At 54.8% G+C, this 22,359-nt stretch overlaps 1 protein-coding gene across 1 annotated transcript; it reads right to left on the reverse strand.

The window, feature by feature from the left end:
- Window positions 1-1,852: 1,852 nt before the first annotated feature.
- Window positions 1,853-14,789, reverse strand: NBL1 (NBL1, DAN family BMP antagonist). Its single transcript, XM_058818778.1, has 4 exons — window positions 14,633-14,789; window positions 4,498-4,692; window positions 4,218-4,329; window positions 1,853-3,072 (listed from the first exon to the last, which is right to left on the reverse strand). The coding sequence occupies exons 1-4, from the start codon at window positions 14,653-14,655 to the stop codon at window positions 2,821-2,823; spliced, it is 582 nt and encodes a 193-aa protein (XP_058674761.1). The 5' UTR covers window positions 14,656-14,789; the 3' UTR covers window positions 1,853-2,820.
- Window positions 14,790-22,359: the final 7,570 nt, after the last annotated feature.

Consider the following 22,359-nt stretch of genomic DNA (forward strand, 5'->3'; position numbering starts at 1 on the left):
GCAGAGATCATGGACTCCACCAGCTCTGCTCTCCAGCACCACTAGCAGGGAAAGCAAAACCAGGTTGTCAACAGCCACCCAAGTGTCAACATGGCAAAAAAAAAAAAAAAAACAAAAAAAAGGGTGAGACAGGGAGAGTCAAACTGGGAGCTGAGAGACTTCAGTGAGTCCCCAGCAGTCCAGGGCTGAGCACAGAAACATCCAACCCTGCAATGCTCTCTCGAGATGTCCTTCAGGCTGTAACTGGGGTGGCTCCCTGGGTTTGAATCTGGGCAGAGCCTGGCTAACTACCTCAGTTTATGGTTTCATCTGCACAGCAGCCCTCACTGCCTGCCCCTGCTGGAGTTCAGCTTGTGTGGAATGGAGGTGGAGATGTCCTGCTCCAAACACCTGGAACTGCAGCTCCTGGAGTTCACAGGAACAGCCCCCTGCTGAATCCAGCTTGTTTCCACTGTACACCAGCAAAGGGGCCCCATGGTGGTGCTCAGTGACCACCATGGTTTCTCCACCTTTGCCAGGCTCTCAGGTAAAGCTCCCTTCCTTGGGAAGACACCTCACAGCCTAAAAACATCACAGTAACACCCAGAGCACCTCTAGCCCTGCCAGGCCCTCCCTGGTCAGCCCAGCCCCTCTGCTGTGGCAATTCCTGCCTAACACAAAGCCTCTCCCACTTCCCAAGGCACAGACCTGCTCTCCCAACCTCTGCAGAGCCCCCAGAGCCCCACAGAGGAGGGCAATGAGAGCTGAGCTCAATAAAGGGGACAATGAGAGCTGAGCTCAATAAAGGGGACAATGAGAGCTGAGCTCAGTGAGGGCAATGAGAGCTGAGCTCAGTAAGGGGCAGTGAGAGCTGAGCTTAATAAAGGGACACTCAGAGCTCTCTGCTGGCCCAGCACAGCCTCTGGCCCCTCCAGGAGCTGCTGGACCTTCCCCAGGGCCAGGCTCAGAGCAAGGAGCATCACTAATCCTTGCTCAGGGCACATCCACGCTGGCACCAGTGGGACCAGAGGTTTGCATGGGCACAGGGAATGCCCGATCCAAACCCCCTTGGGAAGAACCCGCTGGCTCCAGCCACGGTGCCCCTCCGTGCCCCGAAGGGATGTCCTGTCCTGTTCTGTCCTGTTCTGTCCTGTCCTGTCCTGTCCGAGCCGGCCTCCCGGAGCATCCCGTGAGCACGGGGATGCCGGGGACACGGCGGAGCGAGGCTGGCACCTAGTGGCTGTCACCTACGGCTGTCACCCTGCGGCACAGCAGCCCCGGAGGCTCCCGTGTGTCACAGACATCTGTTAGGAAAAATCCTTTCCTTAGGATTTTTTCCTCCAGAAAAGCTGAGAGGCTTCAGGGACAAAATGCAAACAATGATGATCTGCTGCTGTGGAATGCAACAGGTGCATTTGTGATTGATGTCATAGAGTTGTTTCTAATTAATGGCCAATCACAGTCAGCTGTGGGAAGGAGCCACAAGCCTTTGTTATCATTCTTTTCTACTCTTAGCCAGCCTTCTGATGAAATCCTTTCTTCTATTCTTTTAGTATAGTTATAATATAATATATATCATAAAATAATAAAACATGGAGTCTGTTCCTCATCTCTTCCCTCATGCTCGGACCCCTGTGAACACCGTCGCACTCATGCACAGGCGGCTCCCACAGCTCCCCAGGCAGCTCCCCCAGCACATGCAGCCCACACCCTCAGTATTTGGGCTCGCTTTTCCTCCCAGCAGCTCTCTGCTCCCTTTCCCAGCTGGAACACGGCTCGAAGCTATGGGAACCACGGCTCTCCCCTGCCCCAGAGCCTCCTGCCTGTCCTGGCCTCAGCACCGCCAAAAACCAGACAGGCGGCACAGCACTGAGCAGTGGAAGTCAGAACTAATTTATTTAAGAAAAAAAAAACCCAAAACTTGTCAAAAGGAGGGGGAGGCATTCGATTACAAGCTCTGGAAGCTCTTGTCAGGACAATGCCAAAGAATCAGCAGAGAGAGGGGCAGCAGAGGCCGTGCCCACCCCGACCTCCAGCCCTGCCCAAGCACTCCCTGCACAGGGACGTTCCAGCCCTCAGCCCCTTCTCCCTCCACCACCATGAAAGTGCAGCAGGGAGAGGGGGGACAGGGCTGGAACCTCCCCCAGACCCCCCTCAGCTCTTGGCCTTCCCCTGCAGCCCCAAAATGTGAAGTCCCAGTGCTCACAATCCAAGTCCCTCATTCCCAGGGAGCAACGTGGTGGCCCTGGGGACAGCAAGGTAAGGGTTGTGACCACCATGGCTCCCATGCCCCCAGAGGCACCTCCTGGCGCAAAACCCTCCCCAGGAGCCACCTGATACAAAGGGTTGGGCTCGGACCAAGACCCCGTGGGTGCCAGGAGCGTGCCCACACTGAGCCCTTGTGGGCAGGCAGGGGGAGAGGAGGCAGGAGGGTGCTGCTGGTCCCACCACCCCAGAGAGATGTGGGTCCCTCTTGGGGCTGTGGAGAGGCTGCTTCCCTTCCTCCTCCACGCTGGGCATGAGGAGAACCCAGCAGGACTCAGAGGGATCCCCCCAGGGCCAGGAGCCTGTGGAGAGCCCCAGCCCCTGCTCTGAGCCAGAGCCCCTTATGCCACTCCTCTCAATATATTATCATCATCATCATCATCATTATTATTATTATGTGCATCTGGGAAGGCCGAGCCCTCGTGTCTCAGCCTGCAGCTCCAGCCTCAGCCCTGCTGTGTCCCCAGGGTCGGGGACAATGCGAGGGCAGCGATTTGACAGGAAAGACTCCAGCACCCCCCTCCCTCCCCAAAGCCTGGCCCAGCCCTCAGAGCCCTGCCAGGACAGTCCACAGGGTCACTCCTCGCCCTCCTCCTCGTGGTGGTGGTGGCTGGAGGGCGGCTCCTCCAGCTCCTGCTGGTGGTGGGGGTAGTGGTGGGGCGCGGGCCCCTCGTGGGCCATGTTCTCCTCGGCGTTCAGGTACACGTTGAACAGGGCTCCCTCGTGGCTGGGCTCCTTCCCACAGGCCTGGCAGCTGCAGTGCAGGATCTTCTCCACCAGCTTGTCCACCCTGGGGATCTCCTCGTTGCCTGGGCAGTCCAGAGTCACCTGGGCAGCAGGACAAGGACAGAGCAGGTCAGCACTCGGGCTCCCGTGGTGGAAGGTGTGACCTGCCCCAGACCCTGCAGATTTGGGGTGGTTTTAGGGCACATGTGATGGGTTTCTATCCATAGAAACAAACCCCTGGTCAGTCTGCAAGGTGAGAGTTCTCTGGGAATGTCTCGTTCCAGACATTCATGGAAAATCTCAGAATTATCAAGAGACCTTCAAGCTCATCAAGTCAAACCATCAACCCAGCACCACCACAGTCACCTCTAAACCGTGGAATCACGGAATCATTAAGATTGGGAAGGATCTCCAAAACCATCAAAACCAACCTATGACCCATCCCCACCCTGTCACCCAGCCCAGAGCACTGACTGCCCTGTCCAGGCATTCCTTGGGCACCCCCAAGGGACAGGGACTCCACCACCTCCTTGGGGGACCTTTTTCCAAAGCCTGACCACCCTTTCAGTGACATTTGTTTTCTTATATCTAATCTGAACCTCCCTTGGTGCAACCTGAGGCCATTTCCTCTCCTGAGACATGGCAGGAGAGACCAACCTCTCACTCCCACCCTTCAGCACAACTCCAGCAGGACTCAGCTCCCAGGCACTGCTGGCACTGGAGTGTCCATGAGACAGCAAAGGCCACCCACAAGAGGTGATGCCAAGCAGCCCAGTTTGGGCTAAACCCTCTCATCAAATGTGAGCTGGAAGGAAGGCAGAGGGCAGAGCCAGTTCCCTGGGCTCTGGGCTGCTCTGGGACCTGGGTGTATGGCTCTGCCAGGATCAGAGGTGACACAGAACTGTGAGGTCTAAGGATGAACTGCTGGACATCAAGCACAGCCAGATCTCCCAGGGGGGTGCAGGTGGACAAAGGGAGCAGTGGAGACAGCAGGAATGTGGATAAGCATAGGGATAAATAATGCAGGGACTGACAGGATGGTTCTGCAAATAGAGGATAATAAATCATCCAGCAGAGCTTCCAGCAGCTCCTTCCACCCAGGCATCTCAGGACATGGTACAGCCACCTGAGAGATGCCCTGGGAGGAAACTCAGAGTGGGAAAAGCCCAGAGAAGGAGGAGGAGTGGCCCTGAGGGGGTGTCAGAGCAGAGCTGGGCCCCATGGAGCAGAGCAGGATGGATACTCACGATTTCCCACATGGACTGGGCTGGCATGCAGGAGTCACAGTGGACCAGGGACTCTGTGGACTGGGGGAAGGTGTTGGGGACGCTGTAGCTGAAACACTGTCCCAGACAGGCCCTGCAAAGACAGCAGGATGGGGCTCAGGGAGGTGCTGCCCTTCCCAGGCAAGGCAGAGGTGTGACCTTCCCTGGCACAGAGCAGGACACCGTGCCTGGTGCCAGCCACAGCCCAGAGGCACTGCAGTGCCAGCAGTGCCTCCAGCCCTGCCTGAGGGCAGCTCTGTACCTGTTCTGGATGGATTTGGACTCGCAGCCGCTGTGCCCCACGATCTGGGTGATGTTCTTGGCCTCACACCAGGCGCTCTTGTCGGGGAAGAGGGCGAGCTTGTTTATGGGCGGTGGGGCAGCCAGGAGCAGCGCTGGGAACAGGGCCCCCACCAGGAACCATAACATCATGGCCAGCTCTGCCAGAATCCTACACCTGCACACGGAGAGCACAGCGTTAGCAGCAAGCAAAACTGGCCAAGCAGCCCAATTTCCCTACCCCAGGGAGCTCCTGGGTGTTATAAGCACAGGTGGTGGTTTTGATCAAACCACTGGTTTGATCTTGCAGCATGCAAACTGGATTTCTTCCTGCACAGTAGTAATGCTATTTCCTAATGCTGTCCTCAGCACTGCAAGTTTCATTGTAAAAGTCTGTTGTAATTAGATCACACTGCTGTATGTATAACCACTATGTATAACCAATTTGTCACTTCTGCTAATCAACCTATTCACTGTCTTTTGCTTCCTTGCCTTAATGATGCCAAGGGCCCTGCTCTTTTGTCAGCCTGCCTGGGGGTTTAAGCAGAAGGCTTAATTAATGTCTTCAGCTGTGATCTGGAAAATGCACTCTCTCACAGGCAGTTTGGATAGGTCCTTAAAATCCCCCTCCACAGCTCCCAGAACTCTGCCCAGAGTGGGATGTGCTGCTCTGCCTCTTTCCTCTTCCAAAGGAGCTCTGGGCCAGTCAGGGACCTGCCTTGCCTCTCCCAGGCTTTTCCTCACGTCCCATCCAAAGCTGGGCTGGGAGAACTTTGCAAACCAAAAGTGTCACCGCCACGAGCCGAGCCGGGCTGGGGAAGTCCCACAGCACAAAAATGTTTTTATTTGAGGAAGGCACGAGCTTTCCCCCTTCCTTTTCTCGCAGCTGGGAAGCCTTGGGGGTCCCCTCTCCTCCTGGGAGCGCGCAGCAGGTGTCGCTGCAAGGCAGCAGCAGAGACACGGGGAAACCTCAGCCCAGGGCTGGGAACCCGCAGGGAGGAACAATACAGCGTTTATTTACACAGAGCACTCAAATTCTGCTCAGGGTTATTCCGAGGACGGGACAAGGGGGGCCTTGTCACAAGGACACGAAGGTGGTGGGTTTGGAGGTCGCTGCTCACCCTCAGAGAAATCCCCCCGAGGTTTCCTTGCTCGGCTCTCCTGAATTGACACCCCCAATTTGCTGGGGAAAGGCAGATGGAAAAGCAGCACAGAAACAGGGAGATTTTTTCCTGTGTGGGGTTTGGATGGAGTCATGGTGAAAGGCATTTATACTTCCTAAAATATTTGTTAGAACCATGTTATTTGTTATTTCCTTCTATTTATTTATCCAGACGATGATGCACAGCCCACACTGGAAAGACTGCTGTTGATTCCCATGGCTCCTGGGCCCAGCCCTCTAACACTTGCTGGGAGGAAAGGAAAAATGCCCCGTTCCTCTGGAGCCCTCATCCACACCCCCTGGGCTGCAGCACCATCAGATTTATCTAAATGATTGAGACACCTCCTGAGCACTCAGGGATTTTAAGGTCGTTATGGGATTTTGCCCTGTTATCCCTCCACTGGATCTGAATCAAGAGACAGACCAAAAAGATTCCTCCCTGCCTTCCACCCCATGGCACACAGAAAAGAGCATCCTCACTCATGGGATCTCTGGAGGAATCTTGTGGGGTCTCTTGCTAAATTTCCTCATTTTCTGATGATATAAGAACCACAGTAATACAATGCAGCAGCACCTGCAGAGCCCTGGCTTTGTAATCCTCCCAGCAGCTGTGGGATGTGGATCCCATGGCTCCCTGGTGGGAATACCTGCACAAAGGAGACCTTGCAGGTGCTGGCTGGAGATAAGCAGAGGGTTTTAACTCCTGAGCTTGCACCGCCACTAATGAGAGTTGTGGGGTTAAATACATCTGTCCCGAAGAGGACTCTTGTGCCTGAGGTTTTTTCTCATTTCAGTGGGGGAATTCTGCAATTTCTGAAGGATGAACATGGCTAAGCTGCACACACAGACTCACACACACTTGGTTTGCTTTCTGAAACAAGCATCACTCATTCCTCAAATGCCAGCAGCTCTGTGCTGAGGAATCCTGCTCCCAAAGGCAAGTCCGAGATCAGAGCTGGGATGTGACCCAGTGAGCAATCTCAATCCCCCGGGGAACAACCCAAATTCCTCTGGAGCCAGCACACAAGTTCACTTCCACATGCCCGATTAGAGAGCAATTTCCTTCTTTCCTAAGAAAGGTGGGGTCTTTCCAGGTTTCTGTGCATCTCTAGCCAGCTGCAAAGAGACAAAATTCCTGTCAGTGCTGGGGTCCTGTTTCCTGGGGTCTGTGCTCCATGGAGGTGTTTCTGCTGCTCAGAACAGATCCACAGGCACGAGGGATCCTCTCTCAGCATCCTGTGAAGATGAGTGAGGCTGTGCTCTGCTCCAGCACAGGACCTGGCCTGGATTCAGGAAAGCACTTAAACATGTGCTGAGCTTCTTTCCTGAGCAGGGCGCGTTTGTAAGCAGGGCCCCACGGCCGCTGTCCCTGTGCAAGGGGTGGGGAGGAGCTGGGGAATTCCCAGCAGGGGAAGGGGGCACCCCTTTGGAGCTGGAGCAGTTCCAGAGTCCCCCATTGCTCAGGGCACCCAGCACTGCCGTCCCCCAATGCCCTGCAGCCCTGAGCACACCACATCCCCTGCACATGGTGTTTTCCTTCTCCCAGGAATGTCCTGGAACCCGCAGGGCTACTTTTCTAGTAAGTAACGAGGTTTATGCCAGTGCCTAGGAAAACATCTGATGCAGCTGAGTTTGGGAGGGAGCCGGGGCTGGGAGCAGCGTGTCCATAGCTCAAAGCAGTCATGCGGACAGAGCTGCCACCAGCACCATTCATCTGACAGCGGCCACAGAGACAAAAGCACCGTGTTCCTTCTCCCCCCAGCCTGGGAAGGAAAGGCAAAAAGGAAGACGAGGCACCCGAGCAGGTTTGCAAACTCCCGATTAAATAAAGGCATTGAGCACATTCCTCCGTGACAAGCTAAATTACACGTTGCAGCCCAAATGAACAAGTGTGTTCCCCGGCTGACCCGGCGGGAGCAGCCACTTCCCGGCACACAGGGGCTTCTTTCTCTCCCCCGAACCCAGGCACATTTTTTCCCCCGCTAGTCAAAGCTCTTCAAGCAGAAAGTTCAGCTCAGTTCCGGCAGAGCCACCGGCCCGTGAGGGGCTCCCCCCGCTCCCTCTGCGGGGAGCCCAGGGCAGCTTCCCTTCCATCCCTCCGGCAGCATTTGGGAAAGAAATGACTCAGCCCTGAACCTGGCACATCCCAGCTCCCGGCACAAACAACCGCTCAGCGCAGCACAGCTGCAGCCCCGTGCTCCGGGGCCTTTTCCAGCCGTGCCCGAGGAGCTGAGGGGCGGCTGGGACCGGGGTTCCACCCCAGCACCCCCGAACTGGTTCCACCTCAGCACCCCCGAACTGGTTCCACCCCAGTTCCACCGGCAGCTTCCTAGCATGGAGATCTCCTGGCGCCACCTCAGATGTTCTGTGTCACCTAGAGGAGCTCCTTCCTCCCATCCCAGCAATGCCAGCACTCTCAGGAGTCCCCCCAGCAGGACAACACCAGCGCCTGGGAGCAGCTGGGAAAATCTCCATCGTTCCATGGGCTGGAGGACAATCCCTGGAATTACCTCGGAGGCCACGTTCCCACCATCCAGCCCACAGCTGTTCCCAGACATTTGGAAACCAAACACTTCTGGAGGAAAATAAAACAGATCTAATCAGTTTTACCCTCTTTTTCCAGAGGGAAGTTTACACCATAACACAAGACAGGCTTGCAGGTGGACATGGGGAATGTTTCACGAGTTGTTTAATGTGTTTATAGGTATTTTTCTTATCCAGGATCTTGCAATGCTGCCAAATACAGAGAACCACAAACACAGGTAGGTTGTGCTCAGGGCCACACACGAGGCACCACAGGCTCTGAGAGACAAGAACCCCCAAAGCTTTCCAAACACCACTGGGGCTCCCAGGCTGTAAGCACAGCACAGACACAGGGGTCCATTCCATGCTGTGCCTCAGGGATCCCAGCCCTTACACACGAGCTCTCAGCAGAGATGGACAGAGGGAAGGTTTGGGCTCCTAGTCTGGGTCAGAACTGGGATCCCTTCCCCTGGACACAGGGCTGTCCTTCCTTTCCAGCTCCCCACCCAGCTGTGCCCTCGCTGGGCCGAGGAGTGACCCCAGGCTGGTGTGGGACAGGAGCCCTCTGTGTTCCTCTGGCTATTTGCGCTGTTTGACAAGAGCTGCCTCACAGAGCACAGGAGGGCCCAAAGGTGCTCTGTGCCTCAGTTTCCCTGGCTGCAGGAGGAGCAGGGGAGCTGGTGGGTGCACAGGGAGGTGTCTGAGACCCAACTCCCCTGGAGAGAAGGGGCTGCCCGGGCAGCAGGGAGGGCTGGGCTGGTGCCAGAGCCCTCAGCCCACACCCCTGGGTGCACAGGGCAGGTGGGAGCCAGGTGGGCACAGCCAGGTGTGGGGGAGTCACCCCGGGACACGGCGCTGCAGGCAGGGCAGGGAGCGCTGCAGGGACTCTGTGGGATCTCTGCTCTCACTGCAGGGAATGCTCAAAGAAAATTATTATTGAGGCACCTAAAAGGATGCAAAGCCAGAGTAAAGTGTCTGCTTGGTGGCAGCTGGAAAGAAACATGCCTGGAAGATCCAGGGCACGGCTCTCCTCAGGGGCAGGATTAGGTCTGTAACTGCTGAACACCACTGGGGACTGGCTCTTAGGAAACTCAACTCAAATAATATTTGCTTACATGGAACAAAACAACTTATAAGCCAGCAGTATTAAGAGGGAAAGCTTAAATCTCAACTGCTAAAAATGGAGAAGTCACAGTGTATTGAAAAACATCTATCAAAACAACAGATGTTATTTAATACCTATTATTAAATACTTCCCCCTTTTTGAAATTTGCATTTAGCTAAAACTTTACAGTTTTGGGGACCCTTACTGTAGTGACTGTAACAGCCCAAAAGAATCTAATTGAGGTATGATATGAGCAGGAGTGAGGGAAGAGAACTCTGCACTGAGAATGTCTGGAGGGAATTCTTCAGGACAGCAGGACACAAGAGTGCTTAACTGAGCACAGAAATCTCTCCAAGCTCAGAGCCCCAGTCTTGCTTCGCTGAGCTGCAAAATCTGGGGAGAAATTACAAAAAAATAAACAGGGAACCACCACAGGAAGACATTTGATATTTAACAACCACAAGAATCCATCCTAAGAACTTTTTGATAGTGGAGAAAAAGCTGTGTTGTTTCTCACTGTGGACCTGGCTGTGTCTGCTCCTTTCAGAAGCAGATGTTAGAGCTTCCCTTTCTGTAACATATTAATTTCCACTCAAGCATGGTTGAGCAAGTTGCAGAAATAAAGAAAAGCAGTGCAGCATTTTTAAAGCCTTCTGCCCTCCCCACATTGGCCAGAATGTGAAAAGATGTTGGTACATTGGGAGTTTTAATCTGGCTTCTCATCCATGCACTGAGCTCTTGGGAAACTCATTTTTTGCAGCTGAAAAAAAAAACCAAAAAAACAAGATGCTTTACCTACAAAATTCATTGGAAAGCTACCTCTGGACTTGGGCTTAGGATGGGGTCCTGAAGGAGCTCTGCTGGAAAAGGGACACACTAATGGCCTGTAGAAGAGGCAAGAGTCATATAAACAGTTTCTGGCAATTTATTTCAATTGCTCCATTTCTTCAGCATTGAGAACAATCACAGCCAGGAAAATGCATCAACCTAAAGCTCAGGAGCACATCCTGGCCCCACACCTACACTGCCCCTCTTCCTGAGGCATAGAAGGCTCTGCAGCCCCCAAGAGCAGCTGGAGGAGTGGGATGGGAACAAGGATCAGCTGTGTGGGGAGCTGGAAAACGAGCCTGGGACTAAATCAGCTGTGTGGGGGGCTGGAAAGGGAGCCTGGGACCAGATCAGCTGTGTGGGGAGCTGGAAAACGAGCCCAGGATCAGATCAGCTGTGTGGGGAGCTGGAAAACGAGCCCAGGATCAGATCAGCTGTGTGGGGAGCTGGAAAACGAGCCTGAGACCGGCCTGCAGTGGCTCCGGGAGCAGCGGGCTGGGCAGCCCCAGCTGGCCGGGCAGAGGGTCCGGGCTCTGCCCAAGCCCTTCACGGTCCAGGACCGGTCTGGAGTGCCTGGAGCGTTCCCAGCCGGATCGGGCCCGGTGCAGCTGATCCGAGCCCAGCTGGGAGCAGCGTTCCTGCCCCGGGCTCGCTCGCATGCCCGGGCCTGAGCGGGACCCGGCCGCCTCCTGCTCTCCCCGGGGCTGGTGCTTCCTCAGAGCCGAGGCTGGTGCCCCATAGAGCCGGGGCTGGGGCTCCCTCAGAGCCGGGGCTGGTGCTCCCTCAGAGCCGGGGCTGGGGCTCCCCACAGAGCCGGGGCTGGGGCTCCCCACAGAGCCGGGGCTGGGGCTCCCTCAGAGCCGGGGCTGGTGCTCCCTCAGAGCCGGGGCTGGGGCTCCCACAGAGCCGGGGCTGGTGCTCCCCACAGAGCCGGGGCTGGGGCTCCCCACAGAGCCGGGGCTGGGGCTCCCTCAGAGCCGGGGCTGGTGCTCTCTCAGAGCCGGGGCTGGGGCTCCCCCAGAGCCGGGGCTGGTGCTTTCCACAGAGCCGGGGCTGGGGCTCCCACAGAGCCGGGGCTGGTGCTTTCCACAGAGCCGGGGCTGGGGCTCCCACAGAGCCGGGGCTGGGGCTCCCTCAGAGCCGGGGCTGGGGCTCCCTCAGAGCCGGGGCTGGTGCTCTCCACAGAGCCGGGCCGAGCCCGGAGCCAGCCCGGGCCGAGGGCAGCCCGACGGGCACCAGGGTGTCCAACAGCCCGACGGGCACCAGGGTGTCCAACAGCTCCTTCGGAAATCCCATGGGTAACAGGGATTGTGCTGCTCTCTCCAATGCTATCCCCGACCTCTGTGAGTTCCCCACCCAGCGTGGACAGGAGGATCTTCCTCATCCCCAGCACATCCCCGCCATGGGGAGCCGGAGCACCCCCCAGAGCACCGGGCTCGGTCCCTCGGGTCTCCGCAGGCACAATCTGGCCCGTCCCAGCTCTCAGGAGGGCAGGAAAGCCCCGGAGCCTCGGGAGCCGCGGCTTTTCCCCGGTGGATCTGCGGGCAGACACCGGGCACTGCCCGGGCAGGGAGAGCTTCTCCCAGCAGGGCCCGTTCTGCTTTCGCTTGGAGTGAGGTAAACTGGGACCGGCTCCTCCAAATGACTCCACTGGTGCAAATGAGATCAGAATCTGGCACCGCTCGTCTTACTCAAAACAAGCCTAACTGGAACCAGATAAAACCAGTTCCAGTGCAGAGTGGCCACCAGGATGATGATTTTTTTAATTCCTGCAGGCAGCGAGGGGATGTCTCAGATGCCAACCACGCTGGCTTTCCCTGGCTCGGTCATTCATTACCAAACTTGCATAAAATCCCAGCGCAGCAGGGTTGCGCCTGCAGGATCAGGTTCCCAGCTGCTGGAGCAAGAAGGGGACGGAGCAAAGGAGAAAAGAGCTTGTGGATGGAGCTGTGGATCTTTCAGGATCCTCCCTGCTGTCTCCCTCTCCCTTCATACCCGTTCAGGCCATATCTTGGTCACAGCAGCAGAAATTCACTGACCTGATGTGTTTTTGCCCTCTTTTAGTCTCTGCTTTACACCACAGGAGCCTCCTCAGTTCTGATGGCACAAACCCAATGTCTGTGTTATTTACCCATGGCACTGGCCAAAGCAGAAAAACACATGGAAGTGCAAGGCCAGAGGGGTTTGGAGGTAATGTAACAGCCCATGGCCCAGCTGGTATTTTCAGTCACTACCAGGGCTGACCTCACACTTGATATTTAGACCATTTCTCCAAAAACTTCAGGATTGGGCCCACAAAGAAATCCCACTGGGACCCCAATAGCACTCCCTTCCCCCCTCTGGACAGGTTGCCTGAGCTCTGTGTCAGAGAAGAAGGAGGCTCAAACCACATCTAAGAGTGACCCTGGCCAGGGCTCCATCCTGACGTCATTTCCAAGGCTCAGCTCCGCAGGACTGCGATCCTGGAACAGGGAAGCAGCCCAGCCCAGCCCAGATCCACAACTGCTTGATGGGTGCTGGGCTGTTCCCTTCCCACCCTCGGTGCTAATTTATGTCCAGGAAAGCCCTGGCCCCCACGGCCCTCCCTCCCTAAACAGCGCTGCACAAGAAACAAAGGTCTGGAGAGCAGCGAGCACAGCCCTGCCAGGGCTAACAGAGGACAGACCACCCCTGGCTCTCACTGCACAACTCCCCCAGAAGGACAATTTTATCAGCTGCTCGGGTTTTTAAGAGTCTGGTTTGAGCGTGTGTGAAGTTTCTTTGCCCTCAGCCATGCTGGACCCCTGTTACTGAGCTCCTTGCTTTGTCCCAGGGGCTCCCTGAGCCCGTGCAACCACAGAGGAGGGTGGATTTTTCCAGCGGACTTCAAAACAAAAAGAGCAGGAGCAAGGCCCAAGGACGGAGCAAGAACCTGGCTCTGCCCGCCCCGTGGTCGGATATGGGCTCTGGCAGAGGAGCTGCTGAAGCTGTAATGGGAACAGCACGGAGTTTGGGCAGGAATAACTGCCCAGGAGTTTCCTCTGCTCCTTGGGCAGCTTTCCCATGGCTGCACCAGCCTGATCCGCAATGCCAACGCGCGCCGCAAGCAAAGTCACTCCAACACGGGCAGCTCTTCAAGGCTCCCTGAAAAGCACTTTGGCTCAGGGCTTGATCCTGCACCTCCAGAGCACCCAAAATTCCCTCCAGCTCCACTGTTTTCCCTGCTCCGGAAAGACGAGCGGGCACTCGGGAGGACTTTGCTCGTTTGCCCTTTTTGTGAGACCGCAAACTCCCCAAGCTGGAATCCAGCGCTGGGAGGTCACGCCAAGAGCCCGGATTCTTCTCAGGGCTGTTTGCAAACACTTGGGATTTTTATACTGAAGGCAAATTCCATTTCCCATCCTGCGGTTTGCAAATTTGAGGCGAGCAGCCTTTTACGAGATGGGAGCCTGCCTTCAAAAGGCAGAAGTGCCCAGTGGATGCAGCTGATTTTTGGCTGGCTGGACACTGCAAAGAAAGCACCGAGTTCTTCGGCTAAAAACACAAGGGAAAATCTGGGTCTCTCCATCTCGCTAGGATCTTTCCCACTTGTTTAAACAGGGTTCAGATTTTTCCCAAAAAAAACCTACATGGAAAAGCTACCATGTCCTAAATCCACCAACACTTCTCACACACAGGGTGCATTTTTAATTTGATTTGGCTAATCCTACATGTAAAAGTTAGATTGTGGAGTGGAGCAGAACTTGCTGGTGCCCTTGTAAGAGAAATGTTAGTAGGAAATAAGGGATTGTCCAGATCAACGGTAATGCAGCCCAAAAGCAAGCTAAAGCATGTTCTGTTTCCAAAACACCTACCAGAGAAAAAGAGAAATCCCCACTGATCTTAAAATGCAGAGACTATTGTACGGAACAAATAAAAACTGCTGCAAATACTGAGACAAATTGAAATGCTACTCTGGGGTTCAAAAAACAGGTAGGGATATATCGGATATAAGCTTTACAGTAAGTGCCTAAAGTATTTCCATGAAACAAGGATGTAAATTAATCACCGGGATGAACTTTTCAAGGAACAAAAGTTTACTGCCTTGCCATCGGGAAAACTTCTTCCTTTTATGATCGTTGAACTACCCTGCGTCCGCTGTGGTGTGGTTAATCGATACTGAGCGTTCCCGTTCTTCCCTCGGCACTTTTGTTTCAAACCCGACAGGGATGGGAAGGAGGGAAGGACTCTGTACCACAGATGTGCGACCGACACAGCGCGGCTCCCCGGCTCCCAGGCTTTTATTCTACTCGAGCCGAAGCGGCGGTGGAAATAGTTTAACGACTGCAGAGCAGATCCCCCCAAGCCCGCCTCATCTGCAACCCATTTCTGCCCGTGGCAACATCCTCATCCTCCCGGCCATCCATCACCGGCGGGGGGGAGAAGAGGAGCGGGAGGAAAAGAGACGGAAAATCTGGTGCGGGGGAAAAGCGGCAGGTCCGGGGCGGGGGTGGGGGGCACACAAAGCCAAGGGCTACTCACCAGCCAGGGAACGGCGGGCGCATCCCATGGGGTCCGGGGCCCGGCGGTGCCCGGCGGCTGCCGCATCCCCGGCGCGGCGGGGCGGCCACGGAGGAGGCGCGGGGCGGGCGGGAGCGGCCGCCTCCCTCCCCCCGGTGCCGGGCTCCGGGCGGTGCCGCCGGCCCCGCCGCTCGCGATTGCACAATCGGGCCGCGAAGGGAGAGGAAAGGAGGGGAAAGGAGGGAGGGACGGCCGGCGGGAGGAGGGAGCGGCGGCAGCGGCAGCGCCCGCCCGCCCCGCCGGGCTCCGGGCGCACCGAGAGCCCCGCGGAGAGCAGAGCCGGGACCCCAGGAACACGGGCACGGAGCTCACCCACCGACCTGGGCCGTGGAACCCCGGCAAGGGCTCGAGCTAACGGGGAGAGCCCGCTGGAAACGCCCGGGCACGAAACGAGGGGGCTCTCTCAGCCAGGAGAGCCCACGGGAATGTCCCAGCACTTGCTCCTGCGGTGGCAAAAACAGTCCGGACTGGGCTCACTGAACGCCAGCAACTCTTATTGAAACATAATTCGTGATAGAGAATCCGTGGGGCAGAGTCCCGGCTGCAGAAAAGACTTTGGGAAAGGTCTCCAGCACTAGAGACGACGGTTTTCTCTTTTACTTTTCCTTTTTTCCCCCTTCCTCTTTCTCCTCTTTTTCTCTTTCTTTTTTCTTTCCCTCTTTCCTCTCCCATTAAAAAACAGCCAAACCCCAGTGAAGCCCCATTCACGGCTCTTTCAGATAGGATAATTGCTGGAGACCAAGGGCTCTGTTTCTGTTAAGGCACAATTAATCTGAAGAGGCCCCCACATTAAACACTACCCAAATCAAAGATACCTGCCAGGCTTGGCTGGGTTTTGCTGGCTGCTGTTGGTGCGAGGATTTGCATAGAGATCAGAGAAGCAGGAAGGGGAGATGGCAAGAAGCAGCAGCTGTGCTGGGAGAAGTGCTGGCAGTGCCCTGGCAGCAGCTGTGGGGAGAGGCTTTGGGGGTGGCTGGAGGAGGCTGCAGGCTGCCACGAAGGAATGGTTTCCTGCTGCCCAGTTCCTTCCAGCTCCAGGATAACAGGATTTGTAAACAGGGTGGCAAAAACCTGCTTCCAATATCACTTTCTTATCCTGCTAAATGCAACCTACCCAGCCCTGAACTGTACTGCACTGGTAAACTGCAAAAGGGCCAACAAGAGGAAAAGCCTCTAGCCATGAGCACACACCCCAGCAGGAGCCAAAATCTGTTTTCCCAGCATTTTCACCCACTGCTGAACCCAGGCCTTTGACCAATGCTCTACCTGCTCCCCAGGGCCAGCCTGACCAGCAGTAAACTACTGCTTTATTCTGAATAATATGAGTGAAATAAGAGACATCTGAGACTCTGAAGCAAGTTCTCACAAGGAAAAGTAAGATGTAGCTGCAACCAGCTACACAGCAACAGACCATGGGCATTGTGGTGAAATTCAGCTGAGTGTTTGGGGTCCATGGCTCAGTGTTTGGGGTCCATGGTTCAGTGTTAGGGGTCCATGGTTCCATGTTTGGGGCCATGGTTCCATGTTTGGGGTCCATGGCTCAGTGTTTGGGGTCCATGGCTCAGTGTTTGGGGTCCCTGGTTCAGTGTTTGGGGTCCATGGTTCAGTGTTAGGGGTCCATGGTTCCATGTTTGGGGCCATGGTTCCATGTTTGGGGTCCATGGCTCAGTGTTTGGGGCCATGGTTCCATGTTTGGGGTCCCTGGTTCAGTGTTTGGGATCCATGGCTCAGTGTTTGGGGTCCATGGTTCAGTGTTTGGGGTCCATGGCTCAGTGTTTGGGGCCATGGTTCCATGTTTGGGGTCCATGGCTCATGGTTCAGTGTTTGGGATTCATGGTTCAGTGTTTGGAATCCATGGTTCAGTGTTTGGGGTCTGTGGTTTAATGTTTGGGGTCCGTGGTTCAGTATTTGGGGTCCATGGCTCATGGTTCAGTGTTAGGGGTCCATGGCTCAGTGTTTGGGGCCATGGTTCCATGTTTGGGGTCCATGGGTCAGTGTTTGGGGTTCCTGGTTCAGTGTTTGGGGTCCCTGGTTCAGTGTTAGGGGTCCATGGCTCAGTGTTTGGGGCCATGGTTCAGTGTTTGGGGTCCCTGGTTCAGTGTTAGGGGTCCCTGGCTCAGTGTTTGCGGTCCCTGGTTCAGTGTTTGGGGTCCATGGCTCAGTGTTTGGGGTCCATGGCTCAGTGTTTGGGGTCCATGGTTCAGTGTTTGGGGTCCATGGCTCAGTGTTTGGGGTCCATGGTTCAGTGTTTGGGGTCCATGGCTCAGTGTTTGGGGCCATGGTTCCATGTTTGGGGTCCATGGCTCAGTGTTTGGGGCCATGGTTCCATGTTTGGGGTCCATGGCTCATGGTTCAGTGTTTGGGATTCATGGTTCAGTGTTTGGAATCCATGGTTCAGTGTTTGGGGTCTGTGGTTTAATGTTTGGGGTCCGTGGTTCAGTATTTGGGGTCCATGGCTCATGGCTCAGTGTTAGGGGTCCATGGCTCAGTGTTTGGGGCCATGGTTCCATGTTTGGGGTCCTTGGTTCAGTGTTTGGATGGGATTTGTGGGATCCTCAGCACTGGGGTGTGATTGCTCTGCAAGGAGCTGTGAGCCAGCGTGCAGTTCATTCACTGCTTCCTACTATTCATCCCTGTTCCAGTTCTGTAAACAGCATGAAAGGGAAGCAGCAATCAGTGGATCTGGGGGTGGGGAGGCAGGAGGAGCAGGGTTCAGCTTTTCTGGTGTCAGGAGGAACAAGCAGAGGTGCTGTAGGACAGAGCGGCTTGGCTGGGGGATGAAAGAAGCTGCTGAAAGGCTGTCAAAGCCCTGGGCCAAGACTTTTCCCTTCTCCTTGGCAATGTGATATCACAGCCAGAACCAGGAGTGATGACCTGGTGCCTGCAGATGTCATTTGGACAGACTGAGGTGCAGAGCAGAGGCAGATGCTCTGCAGGGAGGGCAGGAGCCGAGCTCAGCCCCTCTTCCCCAGCCAGGGCTCTGCCCTCCGCAGCAGCTTTGGGCTCCTGCTCCACACATCACCCAGTGTTTTATCAGCTCCCACTCCCCTCAGGCTGGGAGGGTTTGCTGCCTGCCCCTGAACAGCCAAAGCACAGTGATGTTCTCCCACAGTGACACAGCTCCTCTCTCTCCCTCACAAACAGCCCATTCCATGCTGCTTTTCCCCCAGGTACTGTACAGGATATTTTGTGCCCCACATCCACACCCCCCGTGCCTTCCCCTCCTCAGCCCCTTCCCTGTTGCTGGATCACCAAGGACACAGCAGAAATTCTGGATGTCCCTCCTCACCCTCTGCTGCTGCTCTGGGCTGCTGCCAAACACCCACAGCGCCAGGGGCTCCCCGCTTGTCAGGACAGGACCTGGCACTGTGGGCGTGAGAATGAAAAGGGTGAATGTGTAAGTCAAAAATAAAACCATTTCTTTTATTTGTGTCAGTGCAGAGCCCAGAGCTCCCACAGTGGGAGGCAAGAAAACACATGGGGGGAAGGTGGGTGGGAAGTGAGAGGGGACAGAGTGTGTGTGCCCATGAAGGGCTGCAGGGTGGGGACAATGGCCCTGCACTTATCCCACAGCTGGGCCTGAGTTCCAGCTCCTCCCCACTGGTGCTTTGCTCACTATCCCTGAGATGAACCACACAGGGTCCAAGGAAGGGCTCTCAAGGGATAAAGCCCCTTGCATGACCCATGAGGGATTTGGGGGCCATGGACCACCCTGCCCACATCAGAGCAGCTCCTTTCACCTCTGCATCTGATCTGCAAATGGGTGCAGAATGGTGCAGCTGCTCCCTGAAATAAGGACAGCTCTTTATCAGCTCCCTTCTGAGGGAGGTTGGATCAAAGTTGGTCAAGGCCAGGCTGGACAGGGCTTGGAGCAGCCTGATTCAGTGTGAGTGGCATCCCTGCCCTTGGCAGGGGCTGGAACAAGATGATCTTTAAGGTCTGTGCCAACCCAAGCTGTTCTGGGATTCCATTCCATGATTCTCTCACCACACCATCACCTGCTGGGGTTAAACTCCAGCTTTTTGGTTCCTAAATAAACAAGAACACATCTCCAAGATACCAGGGCCCCAAACTGGTGTGTAGGGGCATACACACCCTGGGTGAATGGAGCAGCACTCCTGCCAGAAGAGAGACACAAAGATTTAACAACCAAAAAGCTGAGGGTTATTTTCCCATCTCCACCTCAGGTAGGAGGAGAGAGGGACAGTGGTGGCAGGGAGGGCGTGAGGGCCACATGCTCTCAGTGCTGCAAGCCCAAACCCTCCCATCTGTGCAGCCCCAGCACCCAGGGCAGGGGTGAGCCTGACCTTACAATGACAGCTCTTGCTTCCTGAGGTTCCCCCAAAACCTGTGGGTACAACAGCCCCCACTGTAAAAATGGATTAGAAACTGTTGTAAAATAGTTGATAGATCATTAAGCATGTACTGGTAGTTTGGTTGTTATATTGTAAAATATATATTGGTTGTTATATTGTAAAAGGAGTTAAAGGGTAGTTATAAGAAATCCAGTACTCAGTGTGCCATTACACACCTCAGTAAAGTGCACCACGAGCCAGCCTGGACAGAACTGTCATGGCCAACCAAGCACCTTAAACCTTCATGCAAATGAAGGATATAAAAATAAACCAATCCAAAGGGACTAAAAACAGGATAAAAAGGGGCATCTGACCCAGGGAAGCTGTGCTGTTCCCCTGGAGCATCGGGCCCATCACTGCTGAGCAGCCCCAGCACCAGTGCTGCTCCATCCTCCATGGGAATGCTCCTGCTTGGCCCGGGCCCCCTTGCTTTGGGCCTTTCTTTTTCTTATAATAAATGCTGAAATCACTTTAGTACCAGGAGCCTGCTCTCCTTTTTATCACCCACTGCTCCTTCAGACCCCCAGAGCACTCCCTGAGCTTCACAGCATGCAGGGAGGGAAGAAGAGGCTGGAGGGGAGGTTCAGCCTGCAGGAATTGTGGGGAGTAATGGAGGGAAGGTTCAGCCAGGGCAGGAATTGTGGAGCCATTCAGGGAAGGTTCAGCCAGGGCAGGAATTGTGGAGCCATTCAGGGAAGGTTCAGCCAGGGCAGGAATTGTGGAGCCATTCAGGGAAGGTTCAGCCAGGGCAGGAATTGTGGAGCCATTCAGGGAAGGTTCAGCCAGGGCAGGAATTGTGGAGCCATTCAGGGAAGGTTCAGCCAGGGCAGGAATTGTGGAGCAGCCTCCATCAGGTTGAGCAGCCCAGACTGGAGCTCTGTGCTGGTTCCCCCGTGCAGCAGAGGAAAGGCAGCAGCCCTGAGGGAATCTGGCTGGATTGGGCAGCAGGGTCAGACCTGGGGGCAGACCTGGCTGCCAGGGACTGCTCAGGAGTGAAGGAGAAAGTTTCTCATCGGGCCCATTAGCAAACATCTGGGCTCGGCAGTGCCCTGGAATGCGGCTGGGCAGCGGGGTGCTCCTCTCCTGCCCGGCCGGGAATGCAGCTCCTGCAGCTGCGACTCCAGCCAGCTGCTTCCTCTAATCCCATCAGCCCTGCCTTGCCCTGCCTTCCCCTCTGCAGAGTCCCGTTCCCTCCCCTGGTCACTGCCATTCATGGTTTCTCTCTTGTGCTGTGCCAATGCATTGTGGGGCCCTGGGGCAGCAGTAAAAACCTTCCCCTCCCATCCAGAGCACGTCCAAGTGTGTTCAATCACTCCGTTTTCCACCTTGCCCAAGCACTCCCAGGCACTCCAGGCCCCTGCATCCCTCTCTCCTTTGCTTCCCCAGCAGCTCAGGCCGTGCAGAATCCTCCTCTCATTCAGTTCACACCTGCAGGGGCAGTTCTGAGCTGTTGGGCTTCATTTTCAGGTGCCCTCATCCCTATGAGTTCAAACAGCTTTTTTTCCTTTCTACTTCAAAAATAACCAGTTTCCTCCACCTCCATTGCAACCAGTTAAATCCCTTCTGATAACCATCTTATTCTCTGCTGCACAACTTCCCCCTGCTGCAATCACCCAGAACCTCTTATTATATTAATTATTTTTCTTGCAGCACTGCCTGAAGGCCCCAGCCAAGCTCAGGCCTCGTCACAATAGGTGCTTGTGTGTGTTCAGAGACAGTTCTGGCACCAAAGCTCCTCCAAACTGTCAACCAGCAGGACAAACTTAGAACATCCACATGTGTGCAGGGAACATTTTGCACATTACTGAAAGGAAACCAGCGCCCGCCTGAAAGGGGGTGACTCACAGAGCAATATTGCACTGCTCTTGCATGGGAACAGCCTCATGCACAAACTCCCTGGCCTTGAAGAAAAGCACCCAAAATCAGAGACCTTAAAGTGCCAGTTTTTAAAAGTCCTGCTACAGCAATGCGTCAGTGTTGTTTAGACTTAGGATGACTGAGAAAAAAGAATATCTCTGCATTTGTTAGCAGATTAAAGCCCTCAGCTCACAATTCCCCCACCTTCCAAATACAAATGCAAATACTATTCTCAAAGTGATAATGTGATTTTCATAATTTAAAGGGTCTGGTTCATAACATCAGAGATGTGTGACCCTGAGAAATCTGCTTATTGCCTCCCTCTCCTCCTGCCCTGGAGCAGGATTGGGATTTTTGATACTATAACTGCAGCTGATGAGGAATAAAATGAAAGTGGCTATGAGTTCTCAGCTTATCCCAGCTTTCCTGAACAGGCTGAGACATCTGTGTCAGACCAGCTTTGCATGATTCAGGTTTTAATTGTGGCAGCAGTGGCTGCTGCAGTGCACGACAAGAGTTAAATGAAATAATCGTGGGCTCATCCGGTGCTCGGAGGAGTCACAGTGACCTTGCCTCTATCTGCCAGCCTACCTCTATTTATACCTAATATGGATATAAAATCCATGACTCTGCAGATAGTAAACTGGAGCCTCCCACAAGCATGTGGCCTGCTAGGATGCTCCCAAAGATTTAAAGGAATTATTTCTCAGGCCTTAAAAGAACCCGGTGCAGTCACTTTGCCTGCCCAGCCTGTGTGCAAACAGCAGGACACTGTGGGCTTTCCCTGCACCTCCACTCCCATCCCAATAACCCCCTGCAGCTCCAGCCCCAGGCCTCCATCCATCATCCAAAAATGTATTTATTGACATATGAAAAAGCCATCTCTTGACAGATTATCTAGGGAACCATGGCATCTTCAGAGAGAATGAAACAGAAAATGGGCCCTGTGCCTGGAAAAAGGAGCGAGGGGAGCTCGCACCATCAGCCATTCCCTCAAACAAACCCAAGGAAAACAGTCCAAAAGGGAGGAGCTGAGGAACAAAGCAACAAGAACAGCACAGAAATAGGTTGTGTTCCCTCTGAGGTCCACAGCAGGGACATCTTCAGGGAGTGTCTAACAAGCAGGGTCCTCCAGCTAAAATCACTCTGCCTTTAGTTCAGATTAAGCCACGGGACAGAGAGCAGGAATTCTGCAGGCAACCTTTGTGGCCTTACAAGTTTTGGAGAATTTATGGCCAACAAACACAGTTGGATGATCAGATCTGGGTCCATGTGTGTTACAGCCATTTGATTTCACCCAGTCACTCCCAGGTGGAGCTCAGTAACTTCCATTTAAGACCTTGGGAGTTGGAAAATCTTCCCATGGCTCTCCCAGCTCATCCCAGTCTGTAATTCAGTGCCTCACTGCTCATCTGCAGGGGTCAAGCCTCAGCCTCCATCCTTGCTTCTCACTGTGCTCTCCCTGTTTGCAGCAAT

Source organism: Ammospiza caudacuta, chromosome 22, assembly GCF_027887145.1.
Source record: "Ammospiza caudacuta isolate bAmmCau1 chromosome 22, bAmmCau1.pri, whole genome shotgun sequence".
NCBI lineage: Eukaryota > Metazoa > Chordata > Aves > Passeriformes > Passerellidae > Ammospiza > Ammospiza caudacuta.